At 42.3% G+C, this 24,157-nt stretch overlaps 1 protein-coding gene across 3 annotated transcripts in view; it reads left to right on the top strand.

The window, feature by feature from the left end:
• dock8 (dedicator of cytokinesis 8) overlaps positions 1–24,157 on the top strand; it is a 55,019-nt gene that overhangs the window by 4,113 nt on the left and 26,749 nt on the right. For 2 of the 3 annotated variants that reach the window (XM_008284055.1, XM_008284053.1), the window contains exons 2-20: positions 4,459–4,558; positions 8,512–8,687; positions 9,201–9,272; positions 9,487–9,595; positions 13,076–13,285; positions 14,064–14,149; positions 14,840–14,906; positions 18,723–18,872; positions 19,109–19,189; positions 19,804–19,966; positions 20,096–20,232; positions 20,569–20,662; positions 21,338–21,500; positions 22,345–22,462; positions 22,678–22,748; positions 22,948–23,092; positions 23,293–23,394; positions 23,550–23,645; positions 23,892–24,126. In XM_008284055.1, the coding sequence (XP_008282277.1) occupies positions 4,459–4,558; positions 8,512–8,687; positions 9,201–9,272; positions 9,487–9,595; positions 13,076–13,285; positions 14,064–14,149; positions 14,840–14,906; positions 18,723–18,872; positions 19,109–19,189; positions 19,804–19,966; positions 20,096–20,232; positions 20,569–20,662; positions 21,338–21,500; positions 22,345–22,462; positions 22,678–22,748; positions 22,948–23,092; positions 23,293–23,394; positions 23,550–23,645; positions 23,892–24,126 (2,375 nt within the window). Of the gene's footprint in view, positions 1–4,458; positions 4,559–6,289; positions 6,446–8,511; positions 8,688–9,200; positions 9,273–9,486; positions 9,596–13,075; positions 13,286–14,063; positions 14,150–14,839; positions 14,907–18,722; positions 18,873–19,108; positions 19,190–19,803; positions 19,967–20,095; positions 20,233–20,568; positions 20,663–21,337; positions 21,501–22,344; positions 22,463–22,677; positions 22,749–22,947; positions 23,093–23,292; positions 23,395–23,549; positions 23,646–23,891; positions 24,127–24,157 lie in introns of those variants that run through there. The other variant, XM_008284056.1, reaches the window with a different exon arrangement.

Genomic DNA, 24,157 nt, shown 5'->3' with positions numbered 1-24,157 from the left:
GAGGTCAGTGATTATGGTCTCTGAGGGGGATCGTATCATTTGATCGGTGCGTTGCCGCTAGTAGCAACGATCATCTGGTCCGTATTATTGTCAACCAGTGTGTTTCCTAGTAAATGTATTAATTAGCCAAGTAAGAATCCCAAAATATCTCAGCCGATTAATGATTAATTAGTCCGCTAATAAGTGTGGTGACGTTGCATATTGTTGCTCTAATTGCAGCTTTTGATGTGCACGTTATGACTCATGATGTATTTTCAGCTGCTTTACTGACAAACAATAGGATAATAGTGCGGAAGCATAGCCTTGATGTGTCCTAACATTGCACCTAATCTGTCATCAGGTCTGATTTATGGCTGCCGTCGGCTGTCATCAGTAATTCTGGCTTGCTGTAGACTCCCGGGGAGCAGCTGTTTTAATAGTGCCATCCTCATCAGTGGTGATTACCTATTCTAATTATATCTCATGGAAACTGGTAATTATCGTCATCAGGCTCAGTGTTCAGTTAGGAAAATGCTTTCTTCAGAGAATTTCAATTGTTATGTCCCAAATATGGAACATTTATGCACATTTTGCGTGGGTTTAGCTTGATTTCAAGGCCTTTCAGTATGTTCTATGGTGACAATCAGCATGCTTGCATTTACACAAGCCGGCAGGTTACTGAAAGATAAGGTTGCATAATCAGAAAATGTTTTCATGTGCACTGTGGTAACCTGGATACTGTCGAACTGTGTATACAAGCAGCATGCATTGTTCCATGCCTGACCTGATAGGGAAGCCTTTGATTAAGTTACGTTTGTGAAATTTTAGACTCTTCAAAGTGGCCGCTGTTTGCTTTGCAGCTTTGCACATTCTTTCAGCCATCTTCATAAAGCATGTGCAATAATTTCTGCTTACAATCTCAAAATGCAATGTGCCACACTTTATAGATGATTAGTGGTCAGGGTTGTTCCTGCATAGAGGACATTTTTTCACCTGCAAAAACAAAAACTAATGAGAATCTTAAAGAATCTAAAAATAATAAGAATCCATTTTTAAACCAGTTTTGTTGATTGAGGTTTAACTAACTCAAGTATAATAGACATTTTAATCAGTCAAATGGTGAGAAATGACAGAATAATGCATGAATTGCCAAATGAAGTAACGCAGACTCACTGATTTTCACTATCATGCTAACTGTCTTGCACAGTCATCCCCCAAAGAGCCATTCTGAGCCAGGAAAAACAGCTGTTGACGCTAAACGATGATGAAATGTTAGTGTCTGACATCTCAATTTACTGCCCACTGTTGAGTTTACTGATGGGAGTCTGTTATGTTGGGAGTGGTGATTGATTGAATGATTTTGGACATAGACCTAGAATTTCATTTGGATTGTTTAAGATGTTTGGAAGTCCCTTGTGTATTTTTCAGTCGAGTTGCACCATTAACTGATTTGCTGATGTCGAGTCTGTTCACTTCAGGGTTCAGACGTTATCATCACATTGGAAGAGCAGCAGCGGTGAAGCATGTGCGTCTTGAGGAATGCCACTGCGGTTTGTCTCAGAGATCTCTGAGCTGAAGTTGTGTGTCCTGGTGAGGCACAAAAACCTCAGAAGCTGCTCTCAAGACCAACGTGGTCAACTTTAGTAGCAGTCGTTTTGACAGCAGGGTCGGTTCTAGTTAAAGAAGCTTTGTACTCTCTGTTCTAACAGTCTTGACTTTCATTCACCACTTCTCATGAACTTCTGTCAGCTTAAAAGCGCTGCAAATATTGTTGACGGTCAAATATTTGTCCTTTACAAGACTGATCACTTTTCCAGTCCTTGTGTCTTTGTGGTTTCCATAAAAAAGCAACAATCAAGACAACAATTTCTGCTATAGGCTTATAACACAAGCTGCTTTCGGTATTATTTTGCCTAAACGACCAAAAATCCAAAGCTCTGTTTTAGTTCCCCCTGACAAGAGCGGCTTTGGTTTTATGTAACAAAGGATGCCAAGGCACAGGCTCTGCTGAAGAGAGAGACAGATGCTGTCTGCTGTGACAAGCTGTTTGTCTACTAGTGGTAAAATAATGCCTACTTGGCTCTGCCGTCCAGAGCTGATTACTGTTTTACTTGCCCGGCCTTTTTATAGACGGGACCTTAATGCAAGTTCGCAATCCAACGTGCACATGTGTGTCAGAAATAATGCATGTACCAATTATACTTTACCTACATTATATGTTATGTGATATTACGGGTTGCGTGAGCTTTGTCTCTCAAGTGGTAGTGAAAGCTATAGAGGGAGGGCTCGTGTTAGTGACAGAGTGGTTAAGGGCTGCGCACAGGGTAGGGCACGTCTTTTTAGAGTCATGTTATGAGAAGGTTTTACAGGGTTTTAATTGTCTTGGGTACAAACTCAATACACCCACCAGACAATCTGCTCCTGGGCAAAAAAAAAAGACTCTTTTTTTGCTTAGATGTTTTTTTTTTCTTTTCACTACCCTAGGCCTATTTCTTGTGTACTGGCTTGTTAAAGCAGTAATTTATCGCTGAATTCATGGAAATCTCAACAGTAGCCCATTCTAATTTCAAAGCGTAACCAGTCTGACCAAAGAGGAGACATCTGACGCAGGAGTCATAATTCTTTTTTGTCAGTCACTCCTCCACACATACCTGGAGGGGTTTCGAGCTGCGAGCAGCGTCATACCTTGTGTTGACTTCAAGCTTTCTGGAGCTTTAGTTTCTTACCCAACAGCCCCCTTTAAGCTCCGCTGGCTTATGTGATTTGAAACATTGCATTACAAGAGGAGTAACTCGGCACGCTCCCTTTAGATAGTAGCGTAAGAAGTGGGCGTGTGAGTTTTGTTGATGTGCACGACCGCTGTCCACTGTGCTGTTGTGAAGGGAACGAACATGGTGTGCTGCTGCAGCGGCGTGTGAATGTGGTTGTGCTGTGAGGGTTTTTATGGTATGTGTAGCCGCCATTGTTAGGTCTGTAGCCGCGTTCTGAATTACATAGGGTTTAAAATATATTTCAAAAGCATTCAGGTTACGAGTGACTTTTGTACAAGTGGGAGTTGCACAATGTCATTGTTTCAACTGATAAAGGATTATTGGTTGATAATGTGGTCAAGCATACCCTGTATCTTTTTTATGGCATCTGTAGCAACCTGTTTCTTCAATGTGCATCCTTGTGCTGTTTTTGAGTCTTCCATATTTTGCAATGGCACTTTCTTAACCCTTGTCGTCTTTTTTAAATGACCGCGGAGCAGCTATGTGTTTAAGTGACGGACTTTGCTCTTTGTGTAAATTTGTATGCTCTTTTCCCAGCCATGCCGTGACCTTCTGATGCCCCCAGTTATTCTATTGACTCAGCATGCTATATGATTGATGGGGGAGAGGAGGAAGCGTTATAAACGGTACGACCGAAGAAGCTTGTGGTCAAGTTCAGCAAAGCGTGCAAGTAGCAAGGAACACGTGCACAGAAATAAAACGTTCTACACTTCCTTGCCGATTTTAGATATTTGCAGGAAGCCGAAGCAGATTTGACACGCTTCTCGACTCTGCAGCTTCGCTGGGTTTGACGCACAGGCATTCCTTCATTGCGCTGTTGTTTATCGGTTTGCGGTGATAATTAGTGACATGGATGTCGTAACAATGGCCACGGGGACTTAATGAACCCATGAGATTGACCACAAGGGAAACAGTCAGGAATGTGACCCATTTGCTTAAGTCTTTGCCCTCTAATTCGTCCTTGTGCAGCGAACTGTTTCCGACACTTGGACATGCAACAGCACGTACAAAATTGACAGTTTTAACACACGCTCGCGCACACACACACACATGCATACACATACACATTTCTCATTGAGCTGACAAGAACAAAGCATTTGTTGTGTAGAGTTTGGTAGAGCTCCAATGATATGGTAGATTTAATTACAAAGAAATAGACAGTGCACCAGCGCGGAGTTGCACGGAGATGGAATGTGTTCAACAAACTGGGCCACTGTCTCTGTTCATGTCTGTTCTCCCATCTTTTTGAAGAAAAAGCTACAGGCAAGCACACACCACCGCACACCCTCCACCCAACATATTTGAATACTACTCCATTCCTATGTCATGTTGATTTCCTGCTTGGTCTGACCCTTAAATCAGGGCACCATATTTACTCCTCTGGCTGTATGGCTGCCAGCATGACAAAGCCTTTACACAGCCAGCAGAGATGTGCTTCTGTTGAAAGCGAACAATGCATTGAATGGAATCACCATGGCTGACCAATTTGAACTTATGTGAGTTGGAACAATGGTTGAATTGGTGTTGCATCTATTATTAAGATACACTGTATGCATGGATTGTGCAGAAGTTATGGATTTACACGAGGTTCTAGATATTTTTTCTACAGATTTAGCAGCCAAATATGGTATACTGGCTTAGGAACTATTATTCTTGGCCTCCTGCACACAAAACCTAATGAATCTGTGTTTCCAATGTTTTGTTTCAGGCACTCTTCTGCAGAAATCAGACGACACTTCAGTGGGAGCTATGGCGTTCATCACAGCCGAACCAACTCCAATGCCTCGGCCACCGTGTGCCTCACTGTGGTGAGTTTCCTTCTTAAAAAGAAAAGTTTTGGATTGAGCTAAAATGTGCTACTAGCTGCAGGTTTCAGAACACATTTTTTTATTAGATGTTTTTCTTTTTTCATGTTTATTGTCACTTATCCAACTATGGAAAATGTTAAGTGTGTTTGAGAAGACTAGACAGACTAAAACTTAATGCTGCATCTATAATGTTGCTTCACTTGTACTGGTGATGTAATGCGAGTTGAGGGGGGAAAAAAATCATACTGTGACCATAAGGTCAGCACAGTGGTTTCCTCTAATGCAGCACTCGCACAGCTTTAGGCTTTGTGCTTGCAACGCTAAAGGGTTGGAAGCATATCATCTTTACATCCTCTTTACTCTCATCAGTCCTAAGAATGTCTGACTCAGTGCAGTTTAACATAAGAATTCTGCTACAACATAAGTCACTGCTTTTGCAAAGACAACTGTGTGCATTTCTGGTTTTTGTTAAGGTGTTTAAAGAAGAATGTTTGTTTCCGTTACAGTAGACGTGAACATAGTCAAGGATTAATGTTAAAAGGAAGCCCGACACTGTCTTTGGCTTAACATGATTTGGAAAAACTTGTATCCCTTATTTTCTGCAGGGGATTGAAAGTCATTATGACAGGTTGTTTTCTTCTTCAGTTGAAGCCCAGCAGACAGTTAGAGTGATTCCTGCTCTCTCAAGCAAGCAAGCAGACAGAATGATGCACAGTAATCCTTTGCAGGGATTTGTTATACTCTTAGTCTCTCTGTGGTACCCTCTGAACCTCTGCCTCCTAGCTTTATATATTCCGCCTTTCAGTCTTCCTGCTTTTTTTTTTCTTCTATTTCTGTCTTCTCCTCGCACGTCTTCTCTCTCTGCCGCCCTACATTTCTATCGTTTAAAGTTTTCTAAAGCTCTTAGGTGTCTTAAGTCTCCTGACATATCTGTGCGTATGAGCGACTGAGCGGAAGCCCTTTGATAGTGTCTCAGTGATGATCCTTGAGCTTGTCAGCTGACAGGGTTTGAGGAGCAGCACTTGGACCATCCATCCCACCGTGGCTTGTGGCATGCAACCCTGTTAATCTCTAACCTGCTTGGGAAATGGGTCAGTGCCTTGGCTACTGACAGGCACTGGATGGGGCCTGCTTACCTTGCAGCTTACGCGGGCAAATCTTTAATATGTCTGGATTTGGGATGCGGGAGAGGGGTTTTAATACCATAATCTCTGGGATGATAGTTTCCCATTATTCAGCAGCAGCACCAGCAGCGTCTAGCACAGGGATGAGGGAGGGATGTTTGTTGGGAGGCGGGAGGGGTGTTTGTTGTTGCAGCAGCGGACGTGGATCGCCACGCTGATTGCCAGTGTTCTCCCTCTCTTACTCACTGTTGTTGTTGTAGGTTTTGGTGCGTAAATTGAGAGGCTAAAAGGGAAAAGCTGCATGTGCTTTTGTGCATGTGTGCAGCGCCACTGTGTGTGTGCATAAGCAACATGCACGTGTGTGTGTGTGTGCAGTTTCTGTTCCTGTCTGTTGAAACACCAGTTGATGGAGGGACGCCTTGTTGATGTCACTTCCTTGAATGTCTTGTGGTTTCTCCCTTTCAGCTGTAAACTGCAAAGCTTGAAACCTCATTCAAAACATTTCGTGCGCTCGAACAATCCTGCTTAACTTAATCTGAGTTTAGCACTTCTTCCACTTTTGGTAATGCTAATTGTTTCTACCCAGCTCTGCAGTTTCTAGGAATATGTGGAGCATTTCAAAGAGGATCTGTGCACTGCGTCGTGGCTTAGTTTCGACCAGAAGCAGTCGGCGTCAGTAGGTGCACGCTGCAGGTTCCTATATCCGGAGTGCGCCATTTTGTGCACTTCCTTTTTATGCTGCAGTTTTTCAATTTCCAGCGGGGTGAGTCTACGATATCTGTTTGTGCACAGGAATCGTTAAATGAAACATTAGAATGAGATTTTTCTTTGGCTGAAATATGTCGGTTGAGGGTTGTGTTTTGTTAGCACTTGGTTTGTCACGAGTTTTTTCTGTCTGCTTTTGCTTGCGGCTCGATTTTACCGGTTTACATTGAGAACAGTGGTGTTGGTAAATTCAAGAGTTTTACTTAAAACAGCCTCCAGCAGTAACCGATACATCATGTCTCACCTTTTTTAAAAAAAGGTAGTTTTATTTTTTTATTGATGCAAATGTCTGCACAAAGTTTTGTTGCATGTATTTCCCAGTGCAACAGATTTTTAAAAAATGTTTGCATCGTCATAAATTGTTGCAAAGTTGTCATTTTTCTAATCACTAATGAGCACGATGATTAAAAAAAAAAAAAGTCCAGGCTGTTGATTCGGTGAGGAGAGGCAGTGTCTTGGTTTTCCCTCTGATGACTCTGCTGAGCAGCAGGCGCCGATCAGAGGCATGCATAGATTTGCATTCATTTGTTTTTGTTAGCCTCCATACTAAACAAGAAAAAGAGGCCAGGCTACAATGAGTGTTTGAACTTTCGAGGCAGAGGGCCACAGAAATGCACCCAGCGTAGGGTGAGGACCGCCGCTGTAGAGATACTGTTCAGGTTCACGCCTCCACTGAGGAGTTGGCCTCCTTTGCTTGCTAACTGTTAATGCTAAACCATGGCGGTGGTAAAGTTTGCTCTTTGGTGCTTTGCAGAGAGAAAAAAAAAAATATCCCTAAGGGTGGGTCGATGTGCAAAAACATGTCTGAAGGCAAATGGAATTTACTCTGCTTTTGAAAGTTGAGTACAGCAGTGACTCACGGTGTTGCTGCAGTTATCTCCACCTCTTCAGCTCTTCTGTGAGCACATATTGTCTGTTTTATGTGTGCATGCCAGTGGCTGATTCTGCTCTGTATTATTCTTTTTGTGTGTGTGTGTGTCCTTTCCCTGACATTCACTCTATAACAGCCTACCGTTTTGTGTACCTGTGTGGGACAGCGTGCACGATTAAAAGCTGAAATATTCTTCTAAAGAATGTTCGAAATGCTCCAGAGCAAAAGCAGATCCCTTCTCTTAATTCTCTGTGCTGTTTATGTCGGGAAATGTACACAACATAGTTTCCTTATTTTCATTTAGGACAGGTTTCAGTATGATACAGCTACAGACTGTAATCAGATTGGACATCTGCCCAGTTTGCAGTCACTTTTCACAGGGACACCTGCTCCATGCAGGTTCCTCTTTTGCCACCATAACCGGGCAGGCACCACAAAAGGGATGTGTGCTATCTCATCAGTTGTGTTTTTTTTTTTTTTCCCCTCTTGGAGCACTTTCTAATGATGAAAGACTCATGTGTTCCACCCCTTTGAGCCTGAGTGTGGCGTTTCTACATTGTGTGTTGATGATTTCTGCAATATATGCTGTTCCAGAGATAAACATATGAAAATCTCAACCCATTTGTACTGTACATTAAAATGATTACAGCCTTTGATCTGCTGTAGCAGAGAGTGGGATGTTAGAGTTTCTGTCTAAAAATAGGATCACAGAAAAAAAAAAAAAAAAAGTCCACCGTGCTGTCTGATAGAGGCCAGTTTGTTCCAGTTTCTATTTACGTCTGTGCCTGTATCTTTTGTTCCTAGACAGGTATGAGCTATTAGAAAATAGTCATGATTCAACATGTTTGGTAGCACCTTCCTTTTTGCTCAGTTCCTCTCTGCACTGCATGGATTTGACCAAGGACTGTACAAACTCAATGTACAAATTAGAAGCTTGTCATAGATTATTACTCCTATTATATTTATTCTTGATCTTTCTTCAGTATTTGCTTTTGTTAGTGTTGCATTAACCCTAAATCTCTGACAAATTCTGAGACTAAATTATGGCTTTTCTGGCAAATAAGTTATAGCTCCCCATGGGGATTTCTGCTCATTCTCTGCTCATAAGTCAGTTTGGGTGCTTGTTATATTTGGTGCCAAGTGTTCTAATACCCCAACTTCAATGGTTCTTCCATCTCTCTTTGATTCTCTAGCCTCCGACGTACGACGCGGTGGAGCCGTTGGACCTGGAGGAGTTCCTGATGTCACAGTTAAGAAGTGGAGACTCGGCCCTGATGCAAGAACTGGGGGACTTTCCTGATGATGACCTGAAGGTGGAGCAGGTGGAGAAGGAGTGCCGGACCATTCGGCACTCGGTCCCAGAGGAGGGGTGGGTTGCAGGCCGACAAACGTTAAACAAGGAGGAATGCATGAATGCTGTTTTTAGAGTAGGAAAAAAATATCAGCTGATGACGCCAACTGATGTGGCAAGAAGATTGACAACGAATTATGATCTAGCAGTTCAGCAAAAATACAGAAACTCTTATCTGGACTAAAAACATAAATATGAAAGACAATTTTTCATTTATTGCAAATATACAAAAATACAAAAGTTAGAAAGTTGCAGGGATTCATAGAATGTAGAAGAATCCATGCCGTTTCAAAACAATCTGGTGCAACATCTCGGGACATAATGATTTAGCCTAAATGCCTTTTGTCATTGCAAAACCGGTCTGTCACTGTGTGTTCTCAGCTTATTCATTGTTTTGTCCCTCAGCATGGCCGTGAATCACAGATTAAGATAGGAGAAGAATTGAAGGTTTTCTCTTGTCTCTGAATGTCTAACTACATGTCTGCATACGCCAACTTCTTACTGTCCTCGTCCTCATCTCTCACTTTATAGAGTGGAGTTGGATCCACATGTAAGAGACTGCGTGAAGAGCTACATCCAGCCGTGGCTTGTGGTTTCTAGAAGGTAAACCCTTGGAATCTCCTCACTGTATTTCCAACTCACGTACACCACTCACATACACTGTGACTGTGTTGCGTAAGACCTCTGTTTGTGTTGTTATCTCATCTGATTAGAGGTGCAGAGGTGTTTTACTGGTAACCGTGCATGTCTTTTCTTGGGCGTGTGTGCGTGTGTCTTGGTCTTTGACTCGTGTATATTTGTGTGCGTTTGTATGAAGGTGCCAAGGGGATGGCTGGAGTGCGTATTCGGAGCGAGCGGGCCTTCACAAACTCCTTCGGAAACAGACCTTTGAGTCTGACGTTCAGCCAGAAGACCAAGAGAAACCAGTACGAAACAAACACACACACAATAACCTTCTATTAATATGCAGCATCTTAGCAACCTTCTTATCCAAACCTGAGTTTCTCAAGAGGACATTGAGAACATTAATAAGCTTGCCTCATCCGTGTTTGACTTAGCCTGTGTCTTGGTCAACAATGTGTTACTCAACCAAAGCAGCCTTGTTTATAAAGCCTCTTTCAGAGTCAGCCGTGTGCAGTGTGCTGTGCAGTTTGCTACACTGGAACAATTCCCTGCTTATTTCCCTTCTTCAGTCACTTTCGTGCTGTGTGATTCTTTAGACCTTTTTTGTAGTCGCTTTTGTGCCGTTCGTCTGCCATTGTGCATCAACACGGTTTTATGAGATCTGGTTTTGTATAACATGCTTGTTGTTGTCATTAAAACAGGGTTGTGGCTTGGTGTCTCAGCTCTTTGAAGTGAGAATCAGCTAATGGAAATACTGCAGCTCAGTATAGAGTAGTCTAAAATAAAAAGAATCGTTTGAAATGTTTATATTAGAGTCAGTCTTAGGTGAAGACGGAGTCGGTGGATTATCCTAGCTTGGCATGTTTGCTTTGCAAAGCAGAAAAACTCAGCAGAAAAATAGATTAGCTGCACCCGATGTTTAATGCATGCCAGCGTTGATTAAGATCATTCATGCTTTGTTTGTTTAATTTGTACACAAACAGAAGTATGAAATGTCCCATATATCTAGGACTTGTCGCTGTGTGTAAACGACACGCAACAACAGTTTTTCTTTTGTGTCACATCTTAAAATCCTAACAATTAGAAGGAACAATATACGAGTAAGTGAAATTTACAGATTAGATTTTTGTAGGTGGATTTTTGAAAGCCAGGCTTGTTGTTTCTCCCTGCTTTCAGTCCTCATGCTAAGCTAAGCTAAGCTAGTCACCTCCTTACTCTGTCTCCTCGCTTCACACGTGAACATGAGGCTTTCACCGATGCTCTCATCTAAACACTGACAAGAAAGCAAAAGAGTGCACTTCCCAAAATGGTTAACTGTAAGTAGAACTACAAGAAAAAGCTGCTTTCCAACTTTGTCCTTGACTGCCAATCTGTTGCTCTTGGCGTCTTTTGTGTGGGGAAAGCGTTTTAGTGAGAGCAGCATGGTAGTCCATACTGATCAAGGCCTGAGAGAGACGATAACGCTGAGTGGGAGACTGGGGTAGGGGTGCTTTAATGGTGAACACAGTGCGTTGTTATTCCCATCACTCTTCCCACTGTGGCAGTGGCACTTTCAAGTTTAGTCAGCCTGGCTCACAAAGAACTAAACGGGAATATTATGCACAACTCGGCTCTCATCATCTCTCTCAAATGTGTTTAACCAGGTTGTAAGCTGGTGTTCTGTATTTTTCAAATGAGCAACGTGCATCTGTGTGACGATCTCAGGCCTTACTTTCAGCATGGATCCCTGCCTCAGCCCTCTACTGACGTTCATCCAAGCCAAGTTCCCATCCTCTCTCGCTGCTCTCTCTCTCTCTCTCTCTCTCTCTCTCTCTCTCTCTCTCGCTTCTTTGTCCTATAGCGGCCAAATCCCCAGCTCCCAGAATCAGACAGTCCCAGCCAATCCAAGTCCCAGTCAGCGCCACTCCCAGCCTCCCTCACCACCAGCCAGTCTCACCAACCCCCCTCCTGTCGCCCCCCCATCCTTGCCAATTCTGGTTAATCACCCAAACCAAAAGACCCTTATTACCGCTGCAGGCTTCCCATGATCTACGTGCCAGAAAGAGAGTGACAGAGAGGGAAAGAACAGCACTATTGTCCTTCAGCACTTAATAGGACTCTTCTGCGGTCCAATCTGCTTTAACAATTGCCTTGGGATCATGGTTGTGATGGTCTCTTGGAGCCTCAGCTGGGTGAAGCTTCACCAGGGTGGAAGTTCGGTCAGCTCTAGCCTGTGGTGTGAGAGCTGGGATGTGAGATGGATGGATGATGGGACTGAAAGAGACAAGGAGAGAGGGTGGCAGGAGGGACCGTTCAAATCGGGATGCAGCATGAGAGCAGCGAGGTTATGCCCTGCCCTGTAGCTGAGTCTGAGTAATTCCATATGGTGCTGAGAGACCTCCTGCTGATGCATTTTTGCTTCAGATATTACAACTCATCAACTAACAAGATAGATGCAGATTACTTTCTTGTTAATCAGCTCATTAACTAATTGATTTCAGCTCTAATGCTAAAAAAGGAAGTTTGGACAATGTGCTTTTGCATTTGTCTTTGTGCTACAGACTGTCAAATGAGTATATTCTCTTCCTCTTTCTTCTCCTCTCTCAAAGTCTGAAAGTCATCAGATTTTACAGCCAAGTTGTGTCTACGTCAGAGTTCAGATGAAGGTTGAGGTGATAAGAGGTTGCTGGTAAAAACATTCAAACAGAAGAAAACGAGGTTGACAGAGGCCACAGGCCAACGTAGATATTTTTTTTTTTTTAATTATGCGCAACAGAAGACATTCTCAGTGCATTTCTGGTGCTTTGCTGCTCAGACCTCACTGCAGGGCTTCTGTGCACATTTGCATATCACACGTTAATTAGTTAAATGTATGTAAGTTAATTCTACTGCTTTTTTTTTTTGTACAGTAAGCCCCTGGATGTTAAAAACATGTGTATTCTATCAAGCTTGCTAACCAGGATTACTGCAATTCTGGGTCAGCAGCTCAGCGTAGCCCTCTTTGCTGTTTTCATTTTTGTCCAACGAGCCATCATCCTGCTGGGAGAGCTCTGATTACAGAACTTGATGAGCTAATGTATTATGTGTCGATATCACCGGGGACAAGTAATTTATACTCCCCCTTTACTTAATCTTAAGATTCAGTGTCCTTATTTTCTCAGTAACTTTCTTTATGTGTATAGCTGTAAGAATGCTTGTACATAAAAAAAGGAATTTTAATGGAAATTATGTCCAACTGTTTAAGAGTACTTACAAACACCTGCTGTGTCATACAGTGCACATGAACCATGTTTCCTACATTAAGTAAGCCTTATTCAGAAAAAAAACACACACACAAGGGACTATCATTGTCTTCAGGCCAAAACAGAGCCTGTCTAGACTGCCTAAACGCCTGTTAGCTGTTTGTTGTGTCTGCTGACAACATACCCGTGGAGGCTGCATTTTTAATGTAGCGTATGCTGTTTATGGTTGATTAAATACTGTTAGGCATGATATACTGTCGTAAAGAAAATACAGATGTTCTGAGCTATACGCGTCGATGTCTTTGTTTTCCATTTGCAGGAACCGCATTTGATGTTGTTTAAACTGTGGAGGAAGAGGCTTAGACCATTAATAAAGCATTTCCCTCCACCCATCTTTGTTCATGTTTCTCCTAATAACTTCCCTCTGCATATTCTGCCTTAATACCTCTTAGTTTGCTCATCCTTTGTTGTTTTTCCAGTTTCGGTGCTTTTTGTATTGCCCCCCACCCCCTCGGCTATGACACCACCCTTACCCCCTTCTCTTTCGTGTCTTTGCCCCAGGTCAAGTCTCCAACTCTGGCAACGCTGAGTGATGACTCTGGCCGCACGTTGACCTCCTCTGACTTCAACTTGCGGTGTTTGACCCCCGACCAGAGGGTGGAGGGTCTGCTGGCCTTCAGCAGCCACGAGGACCTGGACCGCTTCAACCAGGAAGCACGGCAGGGAAACCGGCATCCCGAAGTGTTTGCTCTTTACCCGCCAGCTGATGAGGTGAGACAGGGAGACTCAGTGCTCGTCAATAGGTTTATTAAAAAATTTCATCTCTAGTATACCATGGTTTAATCCACCAATGTTTCTTGCCTTCGTGATAGCTGGGATCATCCTGTGTTCTTTGAGTCAATAATGAGAAACATATGAGAGATATTAATTATCATAAATATAACATGCAGTATATAACAGCACTACAACCCCCTTCTTGCAGTAATGGCTAATCTTTTAGATAGAAAATGAATGTGACTAATTAATTATTCATTTTAAAAGTAGCTTTTGAAGTGGAGATTCCAAACATTCCCAAGGTTCAGTTGAGGATTTGGTCAATTTCCTAATTTTATGCCACGGTACGCTTAATGTCTTTGAGGTTTGGTCGTGCAAAAGAAGCCCTTTGGCCTTCGGGAGATTGTTATGCACATTTTTCACAGTTTTCTGACATTTTGTACACCAGTGAATTCCTAGAAAAGCAGATTTATCTACTAAAAAAACAACAAAAAAAGTAATTATTATACTGTTTCATATAAGATTGCTTTGGATTATGTAAGAAAAGTTATGCACATAGTCAGAATTAATGTTTGAAGCCTTATGAAAAACCTAAAAATCACCTTTATTTATCTATTAACTTGGGAATAGATGTGCATCTGTACCTTCTTTTTGGTTGGTTGGTGGTTTTAATTGCACTTCCTTCCTAGAAACACCTTTGTTTTGTTCATTTAGGATCCTTAATCTTCTTTTTATGTGGTTTCAAAAACTTTTTTTTTCTGCCACTGTGTTCCAGGAAGACGCGGTTGAAATCAGGCCCATTCCCGACTGCCCCAAAGAACACATCGGAGAACGGATCATGGTTCGATGCCAGGCCATAAAGTATGTCGTGCATTTTCATTGCATTGAAGGCGGGAAGAATTGTTGTGGAATTTAAACAGCTGCTTTCTGTTTATCTTAGAAGTTGGACACACAGCCCGACAGTTGGTCGTGTTAAAGAGGAATTACGCCGACAACCACTTGTTTGTGAAAATGACCTTTTGCTCCGCATTCAACATACAGCACATTGTTGCGCTTCACAGCTAAACCCGACTTAATGGACTGAGTAGTTACGTCAGAAAAGGTCTTCAGTGTCAGACGGAGGCAGTGTGCATGGGTGGAGGAGTGCTGCACAGCGGTGGTTATTCTCCACAAAGTCTCCGTCCCTCCCTCTCTCGTGGGATTTTGTCTTTTTCTATCATTCACACACGCACAAACACACAATTTCCCTGATCTTTTGATCTCATTCGTCCTTGTGCAACAACTTCCAAATGTCTGAGTCGAACTGATCTCTCCGCTTGCAGTGGTTTGGCAGCGTCACCCCTTATCCTTTTAACCCTCGGTTCAAACATGTCATCACTTACTGTAGTGCAGTTGGTTCCCGTTATAACAGTAATGTACAGGAATAGAACACAATAGAGCAGAAAACAATAAAGTAGAACCTAAGTGCATAAATGGGAAAAACAGAGTCAGCACATTCATCTTGAATTACTAATTGAATTACTAATTTCCTTTCCCCTCTTGGTTTCATAGGTTTGAAATTGAAATCGAGCCCATATTTGCCACCATGGCCTTGTATGACCTGAAAGAGAAGAAAAAGGTAAGAAAACTTTCCTTTGTATTGGATAAGTGGAAGCTCACCGTAGCTCTTTCGAATGTTGTTTTTACTGTCATCGAAAATCACGTTATGTTTGTGTGGCATGTAATAAGCGACCTAGAATACAATAGGCCTGCTGTAAACATCAGTTTACTCGGTTTTGAGGCTCTCTGTGCTTCTTTGGTGACTGTCAGTGTTTTTTTTTAGTTGAAGTTGGGTTTATTTGTGTCCACGGTTATTGTTTGTTTTATGTAATGCTGGAAAGCAGAGGCTGCAAAGAGCAATTACAAAGGCTGCTACATAAGTGAGTCATGTTAAAGGTAAAATCTGTGGATCAGATGTTTTCAAATGTTATTATTTTATACCTAAAAAAACCCCATAAGTTAAAAATCTGACGTCATTCCTAAATTTATGTAATTCTGATAAAGATACAAACACCAGATACACAAGCAAATCAAATTTAGATGCTATAAACGGACTCTTTACATTGCTGTCATTATTCAAATCCTGTTACATTTTATATTTAAAATAGTATGAACTAACATTTCTTTGGTAAAAAGTTTTTTTTTAAATATTGACGAGAACACTTGTTATTTTCACAAATGAGTAAATGCAGCTTAGATGTTTTTAGGCTGTCATTTGTTGCATTTGTGACGACCCTGCTGCCATGGAGGCCTAGAATTCCGTTTACCTGTGGGTCCCTGAAGGCATCAGGACGACCCATAAATCTCAGCCATCCCTCTCTTGCTCTCTCTCTCATTCATTCTGACTCAGTGACACATCTTTCTGTTACCTTTTTGCTTTGTTTCTGCTCCACAAAACCTCACATCCCGTCATGTTCACTCATGCACACCTACACCACTGATGGTCACACGCCATACTTACTATTATTTGTTAAATGGTTTGCTTTTGGCTAGAATAAACATCCTTATTTTGGGTTAAATCTGTGTTCCTTGCCATGTTTGTCACAACACATGAGCCAGGTTGTGACACATTGCTGCACAAGACTGAACCCTAGTTGCCCTCAGTGGTTAGAACAGTGCGTGCCTTGTATGATGGTGTCTGAGTGTGTGTGAGTGAATGAATGAATGTGAGCGTGTTGTAAAGTGCTTTAGGTCTATGCAAAATACCATGTTAAGTGTCAGCCGTTGTTAGTGGCTTATTGGTGATAATGCAGCAAGACAAAGCATCTTAAAAAAATGAAGCTGATATATGTCACTTAACCGGAGCTTCAGTGGCTTTGATTGCATCAAGCTTTCAAGTCCTGCAAGTGACAAAGCTTTGTCAAGACCTGTGATTGTTCCTCTAAAAACCAGCAATTACAAATACTGTATAATCAAAATGTTTCATAGCAGCTTCTGCATGTCATGTACCCTCCTCCTGTTGATGCAGGGAGGTCTTGTAGTTCCTTTCAACAGTCCGCACGTTAGCGAGGGATCAGTGTAATCTACGAGGTTTTAAGTGTCATCATCCGCACATATTCGTACCCCCGGGGGTCGTCATGTTTGGTTCTGGCACTACTAATACCGCACAGTATATTCCCAGTAAACCATTCTGAGCCATGGCTGTTTGCATGTTTTTTGTGGATTTACACAGCTGGATAGTTTTTTTTTTTTTTTTTTGGGTGAAGGGGTTGGAAGGATTAAGTGCTCATGGATCTCGCAGATGAGACGGGGGTTTTAGCCACCAGGCTCTCCACAGCGCTGCCCTACTGCTTTCTAAAACTTGCCTGCAGGACTATTGGCTCCAAGATACTCTGCTGGGAAGATAGTGTAAGTTTGAAAATGGACCAGTCTTGGTACAACATCACAGTTGAGATGCAGTGCAAACAGTATAAGCCATCCGCTGTGTGAAATTAGGAGCGTGTTGTAAACGTTTCACTCCTGCTTCCCTCTGATGTTAGACTGTAAGGGCAGAGCTGAAGTGTGACATTGTCGCCTTGTATTTTGCTTAATTTTATTATGTGCTCAGCCTCAGTAGTGGTTAATACAACTTCCTGCCTGTTACTGTGAGCAGAAACAGGGCCGGACTGCGAACGAGCCGTGAAGTTGCTCTCTGTCTGAGTGAGGGAGATACTGTCAAGCTTGTTTTTGTCAGTTCGATTTAATTGTAGTGGAACTGTGAAGCATTTGCCACTGACCTATTTATCTCTGAACTGTTCCCCTGTTTTACTTTATGTTCTTTTCTGCCTTTCTTCGGCTCTCTTCGCTGCACTTGTTTCGCTTTTTTCCTCGGGAGACCCCTTGCTTCGTTTTCTTTCACATTCTCTTGTCTTTCCTGCATCCCCCCGCCGCTGTCTCTTGTGCTTCATGGAAAATTTGCTGCTGCATTTGTTTTTTTTTTTGTGTTCACGTCAGTTTTGTTGTTTCACATCTGTAAAATCTGCCACAGATGTTCGTATAATTCCATGTAATACTCTAGTTATTAATCATGCCTCTGTGGTCCATCGGACAAGGTGGAGATGCAGGATTTGACACAAGTGGCCTAGTTATATCAAATTCATGGATATAAAACAGAGTCACAAAAAGACGAATATGTCCTTGCAGTAGAAAGCAATGCACACTATGCTCCAAAAGATGTTACAGCAATCTTTTGTTTTTTACTCGGCATTGCTCAGCTGTGACAGTTTTAAGCATACAATGAATGAAAAGCAGCATTTCTTTTTACACATGCAGTCAGTATTCTGCAATGCAGCGAGTTGACAAGACAATTTTTTATCCTCCAAAGTAGTAGCCACAGTAAACAGCATTCATACACAGTCATGGAGTTATACTGTATTGAATATTTGTGGGGAAATAGCTAATGTGTTTGGCAACACCAGGGTGGTTGCAAGCATTCCCCATCAGAAAATGTTAAGCATTTGCCTTTTAAACAGTGTGTGACAGTCAATCAGGCACATCGCTTCTGTAGTCTGACAAAAAAAAAATGCAGCGTTAAAGAGGGTCATTACATTCCTCGTGTCTCATTAGATCTAAATTTAATGGTTGAAGGTTTCACAAGTAGTAGATGTCATTATAATTCACTCAGAACGTTAACTCGGCGAACGCTTCCACTTTGTTTGAAATGTTTATTCTTTTAAACGAGAAGACGAAGCGTAACATGCCATTTAAGCCAGCTGGCTATGAGGTTTGAGAAATCATTTCTGTGATTCCAAGAAGCTGTTTGTCAGTGAGAGGTAGACTCCTCCGCCGCAGTGTTTTGAGAGCGATTACTGTAAGCGTGCCTCATTTTAAAGCTAGCAGGGTCATTTCCGTCACAGAATCGAAGCGGGGTTTTGGCCTTCTGGCTTGTTACACGGCCACGAACAAAATCAGATATGAAAGGAAATGCCGAAAATCATGTGTGTAGAATGTTTTTCCAAGTGTGTAATCTGATCAAGGTTACTGTTTTGAGGATCCCAGTTAACATATCTGGCAGGTTTGGCTTCCTAGAAGTGCTCTGGTGTGGTCAGTGCAGTGGAGGTCCTCTGGGATGAGCAGAATGAAAGAGGGCGGTTGATGGCTTCCGAGTGAACAGGATCACATGACATACGCCGGGCCGGGCCAGATCAGGACATATGGCTGTGTTCCTAGCTTAAGGTCATTAGGGACGTGAGCGGGGATGTGGACTGAACAGATGATATTCCAGGATCATTATTTGGTTTACATCAAACTGGTCTCCTGGAGCCATTTCTAAACTGACTCCTTTAGTGTTTCTTTACAAAATATACCTTAGTGTGACATTTTGCATTTTAATACACCCTGAATAACAAAGCAAACGTAAGGAGACATTGTTCTCTCTGTTTTCAAAGTTTAACTTTTTATCTCTGTCTCCCTCCAGATATCCGAGGACTTCTACTGTGATCTGAACTCGGAACAGTTCAAAACCTTCTTGAGACCTCACACTCCGCATGTGGATCAATCCACCTTGGCCAGATCTGCCATCTTTTCCATCACCTACCCTTCCCCAGATATATACCTGGTCATCAAGGTAACAAAGAAATCCACAACACCCACAAAAGAACTAAAAACTGTATATGACAGAAGCATCGTGATTTGGCAGTTTCCTGTTGTCTTTAAAATAGCATAAACAATCCTAGTGCCAAGTATATTTTTACATATCTTCTGATTCAGTGCATTCTGTACCTTTTGCCAGCAGACTATAGATTTTTGGGGGGCTTGAATATGCTGAGCTGATGACTCATGTACTTCCTGTCTGTGTTTCAGATTGAAAAGGTTCTGCAGCAGGGAGAGATCAGTGACTGTGCTGACCCCTACGTAACATACAGAGAATGTGACTCTGCAAAGGTAATGCTGCAAAGCAATGACATACAGATTTTGCCTTGCATCTTTCTCAATAATATACTAACACTTACGAATGGATGACAAATGAAAGGAAAAAAACAACTTACAGTGTGTTAGCACGGTGTTGACCCACCACTTGCCGCCTGAGCAGCTTCAAAGTGCCTCTGTATTGATTCTCTGGTGCACTACTGGAGGGATGGAACACCATTTTTCCAAAAGAAATTCCCTTTGTTGGTGTTTTGATGATAGTTTTGGAGAAAGCCCTGTCTAACATATTGATCCAATATCTCCCTTAGTTGGGTTCTGGTGATTGTAAAGGCCACAGCATATGATTCACATAATATTCTTATTCAGTGACCCCTCGTCTTTTACTGATTGTCACCACTGAAAACACCATCTCAGGATAGAGCTGATCATTCAGAACAACTTTGTATTGATTTGCAGAGATGCAAAACACAAAATGCCCCCTACAGCATAACAGAACCACCAGATCCCATCGCTCTAGAGACCAAGGGTTCAGGCTTTTCCTTTATTTTGTCATTCTTCTGTTCTGTGGGTATCGTATTACTTCTAAAGCTGAAGAGAGATAATTAAAATTTTTGTAATAACCTTTTCAGAACAAGGACAAGCTTGAGAAGCTGCGAGGCCAGGCGGAGGCTTTCTGCCATAGGCTGGGTCGCTATCGCATGCCTTTTGCTTGGGCAACCGTTAATATCATGGACGTCGTCTCTACTGCTGCGTTATCCTGCGACGTCACAGACTCTGACAGCCTAAAAGGAGGTCCGTACAAGTGTATCCCCGTGTGTTTGGTTGCAATACCTTGTGAAGACTTTGCATTTGCATGCATTTTCTTAGCTTGGTTTTACCTGACTGTGTATCGTTTGACCCGTGACCGTTAATTTTCTCCAGGTAAATCCAGCAGCATTGACCGGAGAGCACAGCTTCCCAGGAGGAACTCTGAACGTTACAGCACCATCGAAGAACAGCTTTGCAATGTTTCTGCCTTCAAACCTGCTACTATCACTATCACCACCATCTTCAAACAGGTTAGACCGCCACTTTCACAAAGAAACACTCAAAGTTGCAGGGATTGTGTTATTTCCTTGAGATGCAAGATGCAGTATTACAGACAGACAAGTCTGTGGCTTCAGCCTCGCCTTGTCTCATTCTTTGATCAAAAATGCTATGCCACGCATTCCATCAGGTTCTTGTAATGTTTCTACCATAAAACCATGACTGTGAAAAATGCAGCTGGAACTTCACTCAGCTGCACTGTTAAAATCACTCCTATTGTTCAAGTAGCTTGCTCTGAGCTTTTTATTTTGGTTCTTGTCACCTGCGCTTTTCATTAAACGTACTCAAAAATCCCTGTGTTGTGTTAGGAGGGAGATCGTCTGAGCGATGAGGACTTACTCAAGTTCCTGTCTGAGATTAAGAAAACCTCCACTCCCCAGAGAAGAGTCAAGACAATATCAGGTTATCTCGCTTTGCATCTAAATGCCAGGAGGTTTTATTTCATCTTATTCAATGAGCGACTGGTTCTACAGTTTGAATGGGTTTATTTTCTTTCGTGCAGGAAGTTGAGAAGATTGATACCACTCCAATGTCAGTCTGTCAGCAGGTTACTTTACCTTAGCTCACAGTGTAGTAGAGTTAAAACAGCATAAAGTTACTGCTCCAAGACAAGAAATAGGCAGTAATGCTGTTCTTTAAGTCTGCAGTTTCTAAAGAAGATTTGAGGAAATGATTGGCCAAGAAGTAGTCTGGCACAATCACCCTGTAAAAACCCCAACAGGGTGATTTCACACTTAAGTTTTTGTATATATGTAACAACTGAGATAAAACATGTTAATTAATGAGCTTTGAAATTGCAAAAAGCTGGATTTTGTTACTTTTGGGCAGAGCCAGGCTTTCATCCTGTTGCTGGCTGTAGCTTCATCCTGAGGGGGACGGACATAACAGTGTTATTGATCTTCTCATCTAACTCTTGGAAAGAAAGTATATTTCCCTAAAATGTAGACTTGTTTGTTCATCGGTGTGTGTCTGTTTGCGTGTTGCACAGTTTAAATGACGTGACGATACAGTGCTATCGTATGCTATATTCAGTATTCTGTAAATTCAGGACACTAACTTATATGTTGTGTGATCCAGGCTGCATCAAACTGGACATGTCCCCAGTTCACGACACGCCACTGGCATGTTTGTCCACTGAACTCATCCCTTTCATACCTGTGGCTGAGAAAAACATTCGACCCATCAAGGAGGTGCTGGAGTTCCCATCCAGTGAGGTTTATGTCCCTCACAACATTTACAGGTGGGTTGGAGCCCATAACATACACAATATTACTTAATGACAACGTGCTTCTTTTACATTAACATTTAGTGATTTTGGATTTATGTGTTATACATACTTTGTCCAAAAAGTATTTGATTCATAATGTTTTTATTTGTTATGCATTTTTGTGATTCTGTTTCATCTATTGCCCGAGACAGGAAAACCACTTATGTAAAACTTGCACCTTTACACGATGAAATGCAAACAAGCTTTAGTTAAACAAACCACTCATGACTAGAGGCATAAACAGGTTTGTTTAGTCTTACCGACAGTTTATTTCTCTACAAGTCCGGAGGCAACAGGAACAGTCACTCAACAGCTGATGTGACTTTGTGGCTTGGCTCTTTTTAGTATTGTACCTATTTTTAGGTATTTCTATCCCAGCTACCTGTGAAAGTAGTTTAACGCTAAGGAGGCCGCCTGTGTAAGCAGAGGTTTATTTCTACTCAGCGCTTCATTCTAAAATGCCTTTGTTTCCAACAAAACATGTGTGAACAAGTCCTCTGCGTGGTAATTGCACGCTGACGTTCTCTGAGCATTTGTTCAGTGGAATCTGCGGTATTTCCCAGTATTCCAGGTTTCATGACAGATTACAGTGTTGTATTAAACCCACAGATGACCGCAGTAAATTGCTGGTTGTTTTGACATTTCTGTGACATTACTGTCACCTTATTGCAACATGACTCGGATGTTGGTGAACAGACAGAGCCATCTAGTGATGCATGTAGGAACTGCTTTATTAGCTGTGTTTATGGGATGACTTTTAAAAAAAAAAGGATGAATTAAACTCCCTGGCACGTATTCTTTCCCTGTGTCTCTATAGGAACTTGCTCTATGTCTACCCCCAGAGGCTCAACTTTGTCAACAGACTGACATCAGCGAGAAACATCACTATCAAAATCCAGTTCATGAGCGGAGAGGATCCCAGCTGCGCTATGCCTGTGAGTGCTGCTGTTTGTTTCCTGCAATTTCACAGCATCATTATAATGATGAAAATAATTTCCCCATACATCCATACATATATATATTAGAGCTATGAAGTAATTAACAGCATGTAGAGGGTAATCTGAAGCAGGAAATGTCAACTTTTGGTACTCTGACAGACATGAACAGCCCAGATAACCCCAGTTCTTTTTCATGTGTCATTTTTTTTTAGGTCATTTTTGGGAAATCAAGCGGCCCTGAATTTTTAAAAGAAGTCTACACCCCTGTTACCTACCATAACAAGCAAGTACACATTACTGTGTTGCATTACACTGCTCACTTCTTTTTGTAATAAAAACAGTCTGAGTAACTCTGTCTTATTGTGTCTGTGGCTCCCTGATTCTGCCCCTCTCTGGCTTCCCCATCTCTTTCCCCATATCCTCGTTTTCATCATCTCTCTCTTCTGTTTGTGTTGCTTCCCTTTGTTTCTCCCCTCTCCAAGGTCTCCAGACTTCTATGAGGAAGTGAAGCTTGCTCTTCCAGCTCGTCTCACAGAGAGACATCACTTGCTTTTCACTTTCTACCACATCAGCTGCCAGCAGAAACAGAACCAGAGTGGCAGCTGTGAGACACTCATCGGATACTCTGTAAGATTTTTTTCATCGCTTCACAACCCAAATGCGTTTTTAAACGCAGGCACTTTAGCAAAACAGTTTGGTAGCGTTGTATGTCAGCTGGCAAATCATTGCTCATGATCCTCGTTTGTTGAAAGACTGCAGACTGCAGCATTTTCAGAATCACTTAAGCTTAGCTGACATACAGACTTTGCTGTTTGTCTCTGATACAGTGGTTGCCCATGTTGAACTGTGATCGACTGCAGACCGGCCAGTTCTGTCTGCCCATCATCTTGGAGCGACTCCCTGTCAACTACTCACTGCACACACCAGAGGTAAACACATGTACATATTTAATAAACCCATTCCTGCTGTCCGCATCACGCTATGTAGAGTCGTGAAACTGGATTTCTTATGAAAAAGTTTTTTGACAGGATATAGATGGTACAGACTCGATGCAAAACACATTTATATTTCCCTTGTCTGGTAGAAACTTCCTTGTCAGGTCCCTCCGGTCAAGTGGATGGAGAGTCACAAAGGACTTTACAACCTCGAGATCCAGGCTGTGTCATCCGTGCACACACAGGTGAGTGATGGTTGGACATACCGACACCAACACTGCAATGGAGTGACTGTCTTTTTTGCTCACCTTTTCTTTCTCTCTCTGTCTGTCTATGCACACAAGTAGGCTGCACATCAATGCACACAGCGAGACATTAACCCATTAAATCTGATATACTTTGTGTCTCCCTCTTTATTCCTCTGCTCCTTTTATCTCTCCGCTTCGCCTACGAGTACCGCACTGTAACAAATCATCCCTTTTCTGCACCAGGACAACCACCTGGAGCGTTTCTTCACCCTCTGCCATGCGCTAGAGGGTGGAGCTACATTTCCTCTGCGGGTCAGGGAGGAAAAGATTCCAGAGAACAAGCTGGAGCATGAGCTGAAGCTCAGCATCATATCCCTGTCCTCCTCCAGTTTGGAGCCTCTGGTCCTCTTCCTCCACCTGGTGCTGGATAAACTCTTCACCCTCATTATGCAGCCCATGGTCATCGCTGGCCAGACCGGTGAGGAGCTAGTCAAAGACAATTCACTTTT

Source organism: Stegastes partitus, unplaced genomic scaffold (assembly GCF_000690725.1).
Source record: "Stegastes partitus isolate 25-593 unplaced genomic scaffold, Stegastes_partitus-1.0.2 Scaffold341, whole genome shotgun sequence".
NCBI classification, from domain to species: domain Eukaryota; kingdom Metazoa; phylum Chordata; class Actinopteri; family Pomacentridae; genus Stegastes; species Stegastes partitus.
Note: the sequence above shows the minus strand (reverse complement) of the source record. Positions and strands in the feature narration are given on the sequence as shown.